The sequence below is a fragment of the Garra rufa genome, chromosome 10 (assembly GCF_049309525.1).
Source record: "Garra rufa chromosome 10, GarRuf1.0, whole genome shotgun sequence".
Classification (NCBI taxonomy): domain Eukaryota; kingdom Metazoa; phylum Chordata; class Actinopteri; order Cypriniformes; family Cyprinidae; genus Garra; species Garra rufa.
The window spans coordinates 30,031,135-30,047,046 of NC_133370.1; the positions used below are offsets into that span (position 1 = coordinate 30,031,135).

At 38.1% G+C, this 15,912-nt stretch overlaps 1 protein-coding gene across 1 annotated transcript; it reads left to right on the plus strand.

Moving 5' to 3' along the window:
- Nucleotides 1–958: 958 nt before the first annotated feature.
- On the plus strand, nt 959–9,626 carry amotl2b (angiomotin like 2b). Its single transcript, XM_073848908.1, has 10 exons — nt 959–1,108; nt 2,913–3,638; nt 3,900–4,062; nt 5,738–5,939; nt 6,789–7,084; nt 7,183–7,370; nt 7,458–7,547; nt 7,652–7,800; nt 8,376–8,501; nt 8,692–9,626. Exons 1-10 carry the CDS (start codon nt 1,068–1,070, stop codon nt 8,775–8,777), a joined length of 2,067 nt encoding a protein of 688 aa, XP_073705009.1. The 5' UTR covers nt 959–1,067; the 3' UTR covers nt 8,778–9,626.
- The last annotated feature ends 6,286 nt before the right edge of the window (nt 9,627–15,912 follow it).

The following is a 15,912-nucleotide window of genomic DNA, read 5'->3' on the forward strand; positions in this document are numbered from 1 at the left end:
CATTGACTCACTGTCTGAGACTTAGTTGGAAATACCCCGCTATGAGGCTATCAAGAGGGGAATGTGTATGAAGGATTGCTCAATATCATAACATGGGAGCAAATAAAGTTTTCCTGGTTATTTTAAACATCATGTGCACTTCAGTTGGAAATATGCTGCTTCATCTTAACATACAGTCCAGCCCGACTAATTAAACATTCCTTTCAAATCACTTTATGGAATTCCACCCTCTCCCATGTATTATGGCTTTAGTTAGGAGGAACCTGAGGATTCATAGACAACCACAGGGCAAGCAAGAAAAGTTACCACCCTGTCTGCCATAGCAGGGTGTTACCTCCCTGTTTCCTGCTGGTGACTTGTTTTGGACTATTGAAATAAACTGAGACGAAGGCGAAGGTATACAGAGTCCCATTTTGTGACTAGTCCAAAAATATTATTTTGGAAATATAGCATAGCCTTCCCCATGTGCTTATACAATACTGATCAAAAGTTTGAAATAATTACGATTTTGAAAGAAGTCTCTTAGTCTCAGTATAAGTCTAAACTCGTTTAGTACTTAAAAATATGCTTAAACGTTTATAAAATATGCTTAAATACACAAAGGTTGATCTCTAGCGCTAGTATCATTTGTATTCCTATCTTGTGTCAACACGTCTACATACCTTTCCGATTGGGTCACACCTTTTGACACCTTTTCTCGTTTAATGTGACATCACTGCTCAGCCTCTCTGTAGTAAAACAAGGCTTTATGTTGCTATGGCTTTTCTTCGACTCTTACACAGGACTTCAGTGTAAACCTGAGCGCTTGTTGTGGCTCATGTGAAAGCCCCGGTGGCCGAAAGCGGAACTGCAGCTGCTGGGTTAGATGGCTCTTTTTCTCTTTTCACTTTTGATCCCTGAGCTCACACATTCCGATCATTCCAGGCGCGCTCAGTTATTTATGAGAGCAGAGAGCGCGCCTACGAGCTCATAACCCAACTAGACCTGAACGCGCATACACACACAAATACAACGAGGAGATAAAACACATACAGAAGACGCTAGTTGGATTACTTGGATTATTACACATGCCATTAACGGAATCTGTGTGGAATGAAAGTTTTGGTTGGTAAGTAAATCGTCAATGTTTGTTTTACAGACATGGAGTATGATCAATAGCAGCGAACGCGTTTACCAGTGCCTTAATCGTGAAAACGGAATATGTTAAACTTTAAATGTAACACCGATTAATCTGAGGATGAGATATTGTTGTTAAATAACAGTTAGATGAAACTGTATGATGTTTATGTGGTTTAATGAGCTGGGGACGTGTTATAGGAAAAATGAATATTCACATTGAGCTTCTGTGAGCGCGCTTTTCTATTCGGATGAACACAGTCTTTTTTTTTTTGTATATGAATAGTTGTTGGAAGGCTGTATGTAATGCGATGATTTGGTTTTATGTTGGAATTGTTATTATTATTTTAAAATATGATTTAATGTTTTATTTAATGTTTTAAATTCTTTAAATGATTTTTAAATAATGTTATTATTAGTGATTTTTTAACTATACAGTAAAAAATGAATCTACCCTATCATCTATCCCCATCATTGGTGCAAATATAGTTGACTTCTTCATATTAATTATTTGCTTATTATTTGACTTAAGAAGTTAAATCATATGTGACCCTGGACCACAAAACTAGTCATAAGTAGCACGAGTATATTTGTAGCAATAGCCAAAAATCATTAGGATTTTAAGTAAAGATCATGTTTCATGAAGATATTTTGTAAATTTCCTACCATGAATATATCAAAACTTATATGCATTGCTAAGAACTTCATTTGGACAACTTTAGGCTATTTTCGCAATAGTTAGATTTTTTTTTTTTTGCACCCTCAGATTTCTGATTTTCAAATAGTTGTATTTTGGCCAAATATTATCCTATCCTAACAAACCATACATCAATGGAAAGCTTATTTATTCAGCATTCAGATGTTTAATGTATAAATCTTTTTTTTTTTTAAACTGACCTTTATGACTGGTTTTGTGGTCCAGGTTCACATATACCAAATGAAACTCATTTTTAGGTTATGTAACATTTTTATAGTAAAGTTGGCTTAGATTTTTTTTTATAGGTTGCCTAATATGTGTCAATGACACTCTAAACTGATGATAATATTTTAAAATAATAAAATAATATAGAACTTAAAGGGTTAGTTCACCCAAAAATGAAAATGATGTCATTAATTATTCACCCTCTTGTCGTTCCAAACCCATAAGACCTTTTTTCATTTTCGGAACACAAATTAAGATATTTTTATGAAATCGGAGAGCTGTAAACCTCCATAGACAGCATGGTCTTACCACAGAAACGTAATAAGGACATCGTTAAAATAGTCCATGTGACATCAGTGGTTCAACCATAATTTTAGGAAACTACAGGAATACTTTTTGTGAAAACAACAACAACAAAAAATGATTCAATGACTTATTCTGTTCTGGTACAGTCTGCCGCCATTACCCAGAGTACCACAATGCATGCTGTGCCTTGGTTACGCACAGAGGAATGCACACATTTGCGTCGTAGTACTCTCAGTAATGGTGCATTCACTCAGTGCGTCAGCATCAATGCCTCTCATTTACTTAGAATTGTGGGTCCGCTGCATTGTGTCATGTAGTTGCTCGCAGCAGAAGTTGAAAACTTTTCAACTTTTTCACAACTTTTCATGCAACACCAGAAAAGTACTGTGATTGGCTGTTGTCACTATGACAGTCGCATTAGCACCAAGTTTCGGACACGCCCTCCGGGTGAACTATCCCTTTACGCAATAGTTAAAGAAATAATGTAACACTTAAACATTTATTTTTTCATTTATATTGATGTTTTAAAAATAATAATCTTTTTTTGCACCCTTCTCTTGCCCTCCAGGTCCAGTTCAGATCATAAATACGCGTCTCCATCAAATAAAATGAGAGGTGAAGAAACGTCTGGTACTGTCCTGCACAGACTAATCCAAGAGCAGCTTCGCTATGGAAACCCCACAGATGCCCGCACACTCCTGGCCATCCAGCAGCAGGCCCTGCGACGAGGAGGAGGTGTTGGAGGTGGCAGTGGAGGGGCTGGTTCCTCACAGTCTTCATCCGAGAGCCTCAGCCAGGAGGAGCCCCAGTCTCCTCAGCTCTCTGCCCGCCAAGAACCCCAGGGTCAAGAGCACCAGGTCGACTACCAGCACTCTGAAAACTACACAGCATACCCACACCATGGCGAGGAGCTGCCCACCTATGAACAAGCCAAGGCCCAGTCTCAATATTTGGCCTCTCAGTGGTGCCAACCGCACAGGGGCTACTCACTACAGGATAGTGAAACCATCCCAAAGCCCTGTGAGGAAGAAGACACCTGGGACCCGAAGCGAGGCCACGTACGGTCACTCAGTGAGCGGCTCATGCAGTTCTCAGTAGAGCACAGTAAAATGCCTCCAGCGTGTTCTGCTAGTTACCCTCAGATACATGGATATCATGCAAACCAGCACTTACAATACAACCAGCATGGACTGGAGTACACTAAGCAGATTCCTTATCCTGAGTACCCACAACATGCAACAGAGTATGAGCAGTGCTACAAGGCACCACCACCATTTAATTCCCAGCATAACAGGTAGAGAATACCAGAGCAATTGCAAAATTTACACTTAACCACAGCTGACATTCGATTTGGTAACAGTGTATGCATTTCCTCCAGTTCTGACGTAGTTTATAGTATGTGTCATTATGACTAACAGTCTGTTGGCTGATGCTATGGCTGAGTATGCAATATGGGAGATGCTGATGTAGTTTGTCATCCAGCGTACTAACATACCAAGATGAACTGAATCTCATTGTTTAGTTTTTTGATGATTTTTACCTTGTGTCACTGCAGACTTCAAACACCAGAGGTTTGCCATAGGCTGTCCACATCTCCCCCTGCTGGCAGGGAGGTCACAGCCTGCAGTCGCAGTCAACTGGAAATGCTCATGAACGAGAATAAAAGACTGAAACAAGAACTAGAGGGACATACTGAAAAGGCGCTTCGAATTCAGAAGGTAAAAGCACATTACACTTTACTTGTGAAAAAAAAGGAAATTAACTTAAAATTAGTTTTTTTTTGGCAAGGCTTAGGTAAATGGAAGGCTGTTTTCGCCACAGAATTAAAAAAAATGTAATTGCGACTTTTTATCTTACAATTCTGAGTTTATCTGACTTATCTCGCAATTGTGACAGAATTGTAAGATATAAATTCGCAATTGCGAGTTATAGAGCCAGAATTGCAATAAACTCGCAACAGAATTAATATAAACTTGCAATTGTCAGAAAAAGTCACAATTGCGAGTTTAAATGTAACAATTCTGACTTTATAACTCATAATTGTGAGTTCATTTGATGCAAAAAAAAAGTTTTTATCACGCAATTCTGAGGAATAAGTCAGAATTTTGAAATCTTGAAATTCTGACTTTACAAAGTTTTATCACACAATTTTGAGAAAAAAAGTCAGATTTGGGAGTTTATATTTCACAATTTCAAGAAAAAGTCAGAATTTTGAGTTTATATCTCGAAATTCCGACTTTACAAATTTTTTATCAAAGCTATATCACGCAATTTTGAGAAAAAAAGTAAGAATTGTTAGATTTAAACTCGTGATTTCAGGAAAAAAGTCAAAAATCAGCAATTGAGTTATACAGCCAGAAATGGGATAAACTCGCAACAGAAATAATATAAACTCGCAATTCTGAGAGAAAAGTCACTAAATCTTCCAATTCTGACTTACAATTGCAAGTTTATATCATGCCATTCTCAATTTATAACTTGCAATTTCAAGTTTATATCACATAATTCTGAGAAAAAGTCAGAATTTTGAGTTTATATGTCACAGTTCTGGATGTTTAACTCGCAATTGTGAGTTTATATCACATGATTTTGAGAAAAAAAGTCAGAATTGCGAGATGTAAACTATATATATCACAAATATAATTTTTTTTAATTTAGTGGCAGAAACAGGCTTCCATAAAATACAGATCTTTATGGGACACGTGTAAAGTTAAGAATTTTAGGGTTTAGGAAAATGAAGCAGGCTGTTTACAACAGGTTATATGTAATAACGTTGAATTTTTTCTAAACATTTCCATTGCAGACAGAGATATAAATAATTCTCTTTCTGTTATTTTTAAATTCTGTTTAATTTAATGAAACGTGGCAGGCTTTCCATCACATACTTCATTAACTTACTCAGAAAGAGACACTTTATTTGTGTATAGGTGAGTGATTATACACAAATAAAGAGAGAGAACAAGATTATTTTGTTGTTTTCGTTTGACTTTGGCCAAATTCCAAATGGCTATGAGGTCTTTCCAATGGATTACATCAGAGCAGCTAAGCTGTTGCTCACTCTGAAAGAATGATAATTACACAGGTTTGAGCGCTTACCCATCAGGCCACTGCCTTGTGTAAACATGCCTGGGATGATGGAGTCATGGTAAACGCCATCCTGGTCTTTCCATATGGCACTCCTGAACACCACCTCTGTTCTGCGCTCTTAAGGAGCGGCCACATTTACCGTCACTTGATGAAATCTTGTGAACGAAAACCAGTCCAGACCAATAGAAATCTGCAGTTTTGAATCATAACCAGCAACTCTGATTGTTAACCATCTTTAAGTATTTCTTGTTAGATTGACACATCTGACTTGCTATTTACAGTATTTGTCTTTTATGTTTCCCCCAGCTGGAGCAAGAGATCCAAAGGATCTCAGAGGCCTACGGCACTCTGATGAAAGGCTGCGCTAAAAGAGAAACGCTAGAGCAAGCGCTAAGAAACAAGCTGATGGCTGAGATCAAGAGGCTGCAGCAGTCAAGCATTCAAGCGGCAAAAGAAGCCGAAGCTGCTGACCAGAACCAACATGTTATTGAGAAGCTTCTTCTGCAGAGTGAGTTCATGAACACGGCCACGTTAAACCTTACTGCTTCACATGCTCTTCTTAATTCAGAGTTGCACTCCAAATGTAAAATCAGTCGAGTCATTTTGTTTAAAGACAGAATGTGTTTCCAATTAGAACATTCCAATGCAGGAATTTCAGTCACATAACAGCGCCTTAGCTGATCTAAACAGTCAGAAAAGAGGATTAAATGTCAGCTTGGTAAGGGAGAACGTCAAACACTGTCGCTGCTTTTGTCTGCTTCACGTTGACAATTAAGAACATTCTGCTTAGAGATCACTTCCTGTTTGCTAAGAGTGGGAAGAGTAGGGATGATGATGAGTTTTGCAGTGACTGATGGGAAATAACCAGAACATTCTGAAGCTCTGGGATGTGGGTCAAAGGGAGAGTGGGTCGCTGCTTCTCCTTCCCTCTGCATTCCTTAGGCGCTTGCGTAAATGAGGCGCTCCAGACTTTGCGATTGAATTCCTGAGCAGGAAGTCAATGGGGAGTGGTGCTGGAGAGGGCCTGCACAAACATTCCTTCAGCTTCTTTCTCACGTCCTCACATAAATGTCGATGCTTGTTATGACTGGATATTGGATTAGTATGTACTGAAAACATTTTTTGGCAGATGCTTTTATACAAAGCAACATACTTTTCCTTCATTTTTGCATTCGAACCTAGCTACAAGCTACAAAGATTGTCAAGAGGTCACAGCAAATACCAAACAAAGCCAATGACTGTCTCAACTTGGCTTGTTGGGACCACAAACTGGAATTTCTTTAGCAATGTGACCTGTTCATATCCATTTAATTTACAAACACAGATCTCAAATCTTTTTTTCTGTCTTCTCTGATAGATGAAGAACAGCAGCTGCAGTGCGCACATCTGGAGCAAGAGGTTCAGCATCTGCAAAACGAAGTGGAGAACCAGCAGCGCAGGAGCGAGGCCCTGGAGACGGCGCTGAGGTCCACGCAGACACGCAGCCAGCAGCTGTGGACGGAGCTCCAGAGGAAGAGAGCGTATGTGGAGAAGGTTGAGCGTCTGCAGGGGGCTCTAACTCAGCTGCAGGCGACTTGCGAGAAAAGAGAAGGCTTGGAAACGCGCCTAAGGACACGGCTGGAGCAGGAACTGCGGAGTATCCGAAATCAGCAGGTAGTGAGACAAAACAGTGCTTCAGATGTGTCTTCGCATTGTTTTCTTCCAGTGAAACTAAGAATATCTTACACTTTGTTTGCTTTTTTTGTTCACAGCGGCAGCCGCAACCAGTCTGTGCAGAGTCCCACGTAAGTGTGTCCACACTGCAAGAGCATCTGCGGGAGAAAGAAGAGCGCATTCTGTCCTTGGAGGCCGACAAGACGCGTTGGGAGCAGAAATACCTGGAGGAGAAGACCATGAGGGAGTTTGCGATGGATGCTGCTGCCACCGCCGCAGCTCAGAGGTAAACAAGGAGATCAGTGTCAACATCTTCAGAGCTTATTGAGTTTATTGAACCAGTTTCTAATTGCTTTCTTCCTGAACTTCACAGAGACACAACCATCATCAACCATTCACCTTGCCATTCCTTCATTGAGGAGCTCCCATCATCTGAGCACAGGAACCAGGAGGTTGAAAACAGGTAAAGCTGCCCTCGATGCACCGAAAAATAAATTTCAGTCGTGTTTAATGAACCATTTTGAATTTTAAGAATGTATTGGACTCATAAGATTCATATGTTGTTAGGATCCGTGCATTGTACACCCAAATCCTGGAGAAGGACACAGTGATTAGCGTCCTGAAGCAGAAGCTACAGCATGAACAGAAGAAAGAGTCAGACAACCATCCAACTGCTGCTGAGCATTCAACTGCCACACACATTGCCCAGGGCAAAGGTTAGTGTCACTGCTAGGTGGCATTCACTAGCTAAGATTTTGCACGGTAAATTAGTGTCTCACTAAAACTGAAAAACTGCTTAAACCAGCCTAAGATGGTTGATTGGCTTTAGCTGGTCATCCATGAGAAATTTAACCATAGTTTTACCACGGTAAAAGTGTAGTGAGCGTGTTTTTTGGTGTATAGGCTAACATTTGTATAACCACAGTTTTACTACAAATACCATGGTTAAACCATGGTTAGTGTAGCAAAACCATGGTTAATTTGTGGTTACCATGATTTAACTATAGTAAACTATGTTTGGTTTTGTTTGTAGTACAACTATAAAATAGCTTTGTTATGTTTGTGTCTGACTAACATTAGCATCAATGCTCACTCCTAATTAGTATTTTCTAGTTAAGTAAGTATCTGACTAACATTAGCATTAGTGTTCACTGTCAAATAGCTTTTATTAGTTACATTAGTGTCTGACTAACATTAGCATTAGTGTTCACTGCTAAGCTTCCTAAGTTGGGTTCTGAGAATAGCATGCTGAAAGGAAAATTCTTACAAATTCTTATGAATCTTTTTCCAGGTAAAAGTCATTCCAATGATGAGTCCCATTCGATGCTTGCTCCGGTAGCAGCCCTGGGACAACCTGAACCAGTTCTGTTAGGGAAAAAGACAAAGGATCAAACCTCCCACACAGAGACCAACTCCGGTGAGTCAACTTTTAGTTGTTTCTGCATGATATGGGATATGAAAAAGTAACACTGACTGAAAATAACACTTCAGTGAGAGACAAAGATTAAAAGTCATTTTTTGTAAACAGGCCTACCACTGATAGCTCTCTCCTGCTGTAGTCTGTCATTTTGTGATAACTGGTTAATATTTGTTCTTATTTTTCACAGTTAACATTCAGAAATCACCATCTGCTGTGGACCTTTTCAAGGGCCTGGATGATGTGGCGGCTGATGCAGTTGAGATCTTCATTTGATGAAGAACATCGACAAACTGCCCTGCAAAATAGAAAGAGCTCTGGGAGAGATTTAATAGCACCACATTACTAAAATGTTGTGAAGAACTGTTGTAAATAACCAAGCTGCTCAAAAATCTCATGTGAAAGAGGGAGCTGAGCTCTTCTCTTACTATTTCTACATCTCCAGTCTGATGTGTTTTGACAGTTAAGGCAGTGAACTGAATTAGAGACTTTTGCTGCTGGTGAGAATCCTACATTTTTTGGTATTTACAGCCATCCCGTACAGGAGGGCGGACACAGTCTTCCAACTGTCCTCATAATTGCATTGTTCCTCCACTCAAAAGACCTGTGGTAACTTCACCACATTCCAGTTCAATTGACTTTCTTCTTGAGACTGAAGTTCTTGCATGTATCTTTTCCACCCCACCTTTATTGATTGTTATAAATGGTTACATTTTTCTCATGTTTTTCTATTTATGGCTGCTACGCCCTTCAGCAAAGTTATTCTTTTACATTGCATTTCTAGGATCGGCACGCTTAACACTGTCACGTTGTGCGAGACAAAAACATTACGTAGACCTAAGAGTCTAAAAGAACTGTTAGAGAGAAAACCAACTGTATTATATTATTAATTTGCTCCCTAGTGGTTTGTTTATGAATGTGTTCACTCTTAAATGACACATTTGCTGGTCAAGGTGTCATTTTAAAGTAAATATTAATATATATTTTGTACTATTTTGTGTTGTGTTGGAATGTAATGCTGAGGAACTGATGCAAAAGAGCATTTCAGTAAAGTTCATGTGTTTAAAACACATGGCCAAGGGTTGACCTCTTCTATTTAATCAGTGAAAGATGTGAATGTTCTGAAACATTTCATACATTTACAATAAAAGCTTTTAATATATAAAAATATGCGTCTCTTGGTTTGTGAAGCCATTGGGAAATTTTTCTTGGTTCCAGCAAGCAACGTCTACTGGATTTCACCCCATTTCGCACATTCCAGGTTTTCTCAGTCCGAGAAAGATGAGTAATTATAAGCATAGAATGCCAGTGAGGGGCATTCCAGCTCTCATATTTCACCAAAGAAACTCTCACGCTATTTCCCTCAGGCTTACCTTTAGCCACATTTTAGACTCAGACTTCTGAGGCATTCAGACAAACATTCTGCTTTTGAGAGAACAATAGATAACTAGCTCAAAGCTGACTTACCCAACATTGACTAACCTATCTGGCCTTCTATTCTACGAATACTACTGTCACTGACAAAGCCAACTCAATATTTCTTAGTGTAGTCACATGCTTTGTAGCATGGTATTGATGTCACACTCTGTGTTTCCAAATATAGAACAAGGCTTCATCTGTATTAGATGTGATCTTTAGTTTTAAACTAATTGATCTTTGACAGTAATGAGTGGCATCTTAGACTCGCAGTGCTCATGAGGAAGTTGTTTGTGGGTGATCTTACTGTAAGTCAGTTGTTTACATAGTACAAGGCACTCAACTGTGTGAAAACTGGGCAGCTCACATACCCAACATGCAATCCTGCTCAGTTTTGTGTTTTATTTCCTTGTTTTAGGGCCAAATATCTGAACATGTCCATATGTGAGGTCTAAAACACATTGAACGTCTAGAATTCACCATTTTTTTAAATTAAAACTCGGAAATAAAGTCTAATAAAGAAAAAAAAATATTTGGGATTCTCCACAAACCTTACATAAAAGTGAGACAAACTAATTATAAGAGACATTATGAAGTTCTTTTTACTTTAACTTTTCATGCAAACTGATGAAAAATGATCAAATAATAATGTTCTAAGACTTTTGAACCACACTGTATGTTAAACCCTCTCAAAACCAATTTGTAATGGAAGGTGATTAAATAGACTTAATGTCTAAATCAAGAATAAATCTTTAAATACATTTTTCGAAAGGGGAAGGTGTAGTTTATGGTTTTAATTATATTTAATTATACTTTGAAATTAAGAAGTCAATGGGAGGTCCGTAACATTAGGGTGCAATAGGGCAAAAAATGCACACAAAGTCCCTTTAAAGTCCCCCTGAAATCAAAATGAAAGTTTTTTGGCTTTTAGTATGAATATATTAGCCTTAAGATTATCTATAAGCTAGTGTGCTGCAAAACAAAGACAAAATTCGCGTTTACAAGATATGGGCATTCAAAACTTACAGTCTCGTCACTTCCGCCAATATGAATCAAGGATTTGGATGATATCACCGTGCACTTCAGTTTCTCATCAAACGTTCTGTCCAATCAAATGCTCTCTAGAGTCCGTAATGTCCCGCCCCCTACACAGAGACGCATTAACCCGGCCGGAGCAGATCATATGCGCTCATATGTGCGGACGGCATGTATTAAACTACACAGCCTCAGCATGATTATGATCACTATTTCGTTTTAGCAAGTTTCGTATTGAATCTGTGCGGTAATTTATTAGTCTGTGGCTGTCATAAGCTTACAAATGCGGCTTTACCGAGCTCAACGGCTCTTGCCCGAGCAGATATTAATGGAACGCTATTGGCTATTCAAAATTAGTGGGCGGGGCTGGGCGATATGTTTTTGTTTCAGTTAAAAGTACGTCACCACATAGAATAACGCTGCGTGTTTCAAGGCACTTCAGTGGACCTTTAAGGCAAGTCATGTCACTCGGCGGCCATCTTTGAAACGCCTCTCGGGCAGGCAAGTGCAGCTCCTATCTGTTTGAATGGGGAAACATCAAATTCTGCAAAACTGTTCATCAAGCTTACGATTAAATTTCATATTTTAAATCTCCAAAGAAATCCAACAAGAACTGCCTCATAAATATGGTTCCTTGTGCTCCAATAGCCTTAAAAAACGCTTATTTTTCCGGCTAGATGAGCCAGTGCGCATGCGCAGTACTGAGCGCATGTCTTAGAGCGCAGATTGTTTCTATAGCAACCGGGACTTCTAACGGCAGCTGCAGTGACGTGCTGACTTTACTAATCAACGATTGGCTCTTTCACTAAGAAGGCGGGGCTTCACGGCCATAATGAACGTTGCATTTTTCCCCATTCAAAACTACACGAGTGACATGTCTTGGGTATTCTATAGTCTTTGATGCACATCATGTTGATATCATCTATGGTAAGTAAGTTAAAGCATGCTTGGATGCTTGACTATTTGTGGCATTTCACAGGCAAAAGTTTGACTGATGAAGGAATCTCAGGAATTTAGGTCTCAGTTGTAACAAAAGTGAACAATGCTTGTTGTTTTTAAGACGGCCACGTCTTGCATATTTACTACAGTAGTAATGCCACTGATTATGACCTCTGTTGTTCAATTATGCATTTATGTTACCAAACAGAAAATTTCTCGATAAAATGTACCAAGTTACAAGCTACAGTTTATAAACTAATACTACAGGGCCATTTTGTGTCAAATCAACCAAACGGTTTAAATTTTTGATTTTGCTAATATTTTTTTTTTCTGAAGAAAGATAAACATAGTGATGAAAGCCAAAATATTAATTTGTCATGGACAAATATTTACTGGGTAATTCACTATTTTGTAGAGGGGGGCCATAATGGCAATTTTCACCAGAGATTCAGAGCCAACTTAAAAGGGGTAAAAATGATTTCAGCAGCATCATAATCTTATTTTTACACAGAGTAGGTCTGTTAGTAAAATCTGTTGACTTTAGCAAACTTTGTTGCATTATGCGCCAAGGATGAACATTTAAAAATGATAAAAAGCACTTTTTTCAAGTTTTTTCTGCATGCATCCCAATAAGTATTAAAGATATCTTAATGCCCTTTTAGATATTGGGACTCAACAAACTTTCTATTCTGCATCTTCATTTTTAAGGCCCAGTATGTTTCAGTTCTAGAGATATTGTAATTTTAATATGACTCCAGGAATAAATTGTTAAAATGTACACATTCAGTGGTCAAAAACCACTTTTCTTTTCTTTTAAATAGGATGTCTGAAGAACAAATAATGTTGAAACTAGAGTGTCATAAGTATTCATTTTCCAAAGTTTGCATGCCTGTAACTCAAGAAGTATTAAAGAAATCCTAATGACCTTTTAGATATTGGGACTTAACTTTCCTTTTGGCATCTTCATTTTTAAGGCCTTGTATGGTTCAATTCCAGAGATATTGGAATTTCAATATGGCTCCAGGAGCAAATTGTTCAAATGTACACATTCAGTGGTCAAAAACCAAATGTAGTGCACATTGCAAAAATATGATGCTTCTTTTCTTTTTAAGAGGAAGGTCTGAAGAACAAATAATGTTGAAACTAGAGATGTTTCTCATTTCCTTCTGTCAAAACAACTCTATTGAACATACCTGTATAAGTGCCATTAATAATAATTTTCCAAAGTTTGCATGCCTGTAACTCAAGAAGTATTAAAGATATTACAATATGATTTTAGATTCTAGTTGTTAATAAACGTTGCTTTTGTAATCTTCATTTTTAAGCCCCAACATTGTTCAGTCCTAGAGATATGGGGATCTCAATAAGGCTTCATTTTCAGATTGTTGAATATTATCCATTTTCTGTGGTTGAAAACCAAATGTTGGTCACTTTGTATGCAGCTGATTTAGAATGTCTGAAGAATAAGTAATGTTGAAATTAGAATTGTATCTTGTTTGGCTCTATCAAAACAATATCCATAGAACATACCTGCATGTCTATAGAAAATCATCATACCCCTTTGAAATAGTTACTTTATTTGTCATACAGCCTGGAATCAAACCCCATTCCAAATAACTTTTCCAGCTTTATTTACAGTTTTGGTCTTACAACATCAAACCAACGAAAAAAACATTTTCCATTTTCCCTTTAATCCTGGCTAATTGCCCAGTCTCATCTGAAGAGAAACACCCCCACAACATAATGCTGCCACCACCATGCTTCACAGTAGGTAGTTAGTAGTGCTTATCGCCAAACATAGCGCTTGGAGAAAGGTCAATTTTGGTCTCATCAAACCATAGCACCTTTTGCCAGAAGGTATCAGATTATTCCAAATGTGTTTTTGCACAGCACAAATGAGACTGGCTTCTTTTGTGCCACCCTGCCATACAGGCCAGCTTTATGTAAAGCTTGGGAAATAGTTGTCACATGCACAGACAGACCAGACCCAGCCATAAAGCCTTGTAAGTCTTTCAAAGTTGCCTTTGACCTCCTGGTAGCTTCTGTTATCAATGTCCTCCTGGCTCTGTCATCCACTTTGGGGACACAGCCTGATCTAGGAAATGTGCTGGTGGTGCCATATGCTTTCCACTTCTTAATGATGCTCTGAACAGTACTTCGAGGGATAGCTAAGGCCTTTGAAATGTTTTTGTAGCCTTTCTACAACATTATCCCAGAGGTCTTTTGAAAGCACTTTCCCAACCATGGTAAATTCTTTGCCGTACCGTCACAAACAGTGAAATCTTCAAGAAACAGCTCATTTTATTCTGAAGTAATCAACACCACTACTATTGATGTCAGGTGGGGCAAATAGCCTGGTTTTTAATCTGGAAGTTAATTGCTTGCACGTGAGCAAGTTTATAATGGTATACTCTTAAGGGTTGATCACTTTACCAAACCAGGCGTTTCACTGATTCATTTTTTATAATCCTCCAGATTTTTTAAAATATTTAAAAAGGATATAAGGATATTTTTTACTTGAATGATGAGGGTTGTAATGTGTACATTCAGATTAAAAAAAGTCTTAAGACTTAATTAATTTTATTTTCCAGGGTGTAATGTAACAAAGGGTAAATGTTTTCATGGGGTATGGTGATTTTCTACATGCACTGTACCTGTCTGAGTGCTAAAAAAGTTGAGGCACATTACCTTGCTCTCTGTATTCATTCTATTCATAAGATTCTATATTTGAATCAGTTTCAGGGATATTTGAAAGAAGAATTTTGTTCATTTTAACAGCTTCCAGGAGTTTAAACATGCAGTAAAACCATTGCAAATCATCTGAATTTTGTGTCAGTTCATCATAAATAGAACAAGGCATTAGTTAAGTCTCTGGGAATTGTCGTGTCGCATCGACAGAATTTATCCATTCAGAATTAACACCAATTATAATGGGTTCAATCCACCTTATTTTTTTCTGTAAGAATAGGTGTGACCCTTTGTACAATTTATTGTACATTACTTCTGGTCTCATCCACATCCAGCTATTTTTAGCTGTACGAAACAGCTCGTTATTTTACTTAATATTGCAAATGAGTGCGTCTTACAGTGTATCTTATTTTAATCTATTGTCTTAATTATGAACACATTGCTTTAGTTTTTAGTGTACCATTTCACCATTTCACTGCGTGTTGTTATTCTTCTCATTATTTTCCTATAATGGCTAATGAACCAGAAGTCTTGCCCATACGCTTACTTCCGCATTGAAGGTCGATAGTATTTTGTCGTGCCACTCGTGTCCGGTGTAGACACGGTGTAACTCACAGGACAGCCATACCTATACAAAAGAGCAAAAGTTTGTCGGATAATATAACAACACGAAAGTCTGATTGGTCAGTAAGGCGGGTTAAATGACAATTCAAATTAATAATCAAATAATTTCTTGTTCTAGGTTGAATACGAAGAAGTTCGCTTCCAGAACAAAAATGTACAGATAATATACTCAACCCCTTGTCATCCAAGATGTTCATGCCTTTCTTTCTTCAGTCGTAAAGAAATGATGTGTTTTGAGGAAAACATTTCAGGAATATTTTCCATATAGTGGACATCTATGGTGCCCGTGACTTTGAACTTTCAAAATGCAGTTTAAATGCAGCTTCAAAGGGCTCTAACCAAGTAAGAAGGGTCTTATCTAGCGAAACGATCAGTTATTTTCTTAAATAATTGTCAATTGATATACTTCTTAACCACAAATGCTCATCTTGTCTAGCTCTGCGTGAAAACTGAGCATTCTGGTTCATGGCAGTAAGAGTATGTCTAAAAACTGTCTTGAACCGGAATACACAAGAGTTCACGCAGAGATGAGCATTTGAGGTTAAAAAGTATATATATTGTCAATTTTTTTTTAGAAAACAAACGATCGTTTCGCTAGATAAGACACTTCTTTCTGGCTGGGATCATTTAGAGTCCTTTAAAGCTGCATTTAAATTACATTTTGGAAGTTCAAACTCACAGGAACCATTGAAGTCCACTATACAGAGAA

Bases quoted from the DNA above. Each gene is read 5' to 3' on its own strand.
- amotl2b (XM_073848908.1), top strand. From the start codon at position 1,068: ATGCCATTAACGGAATCTGTGTGGAATGAAAGTTTTGGTTG. The intron at 5,940-6,788 runs GTGAGTTCATGA...CTTCTCTGATAG, and splicing joins TGAGAAGCTTCTTCTGCAGA to ATGAAGAACAGCAGCTGCAG. The intron at 8,502-8,691 runs GTGAGTCAACTT...TATTTTTCACAG, and splicing joins CCACACAGAGACCAACTCCG to TTAACATTCAGAAATCACCA.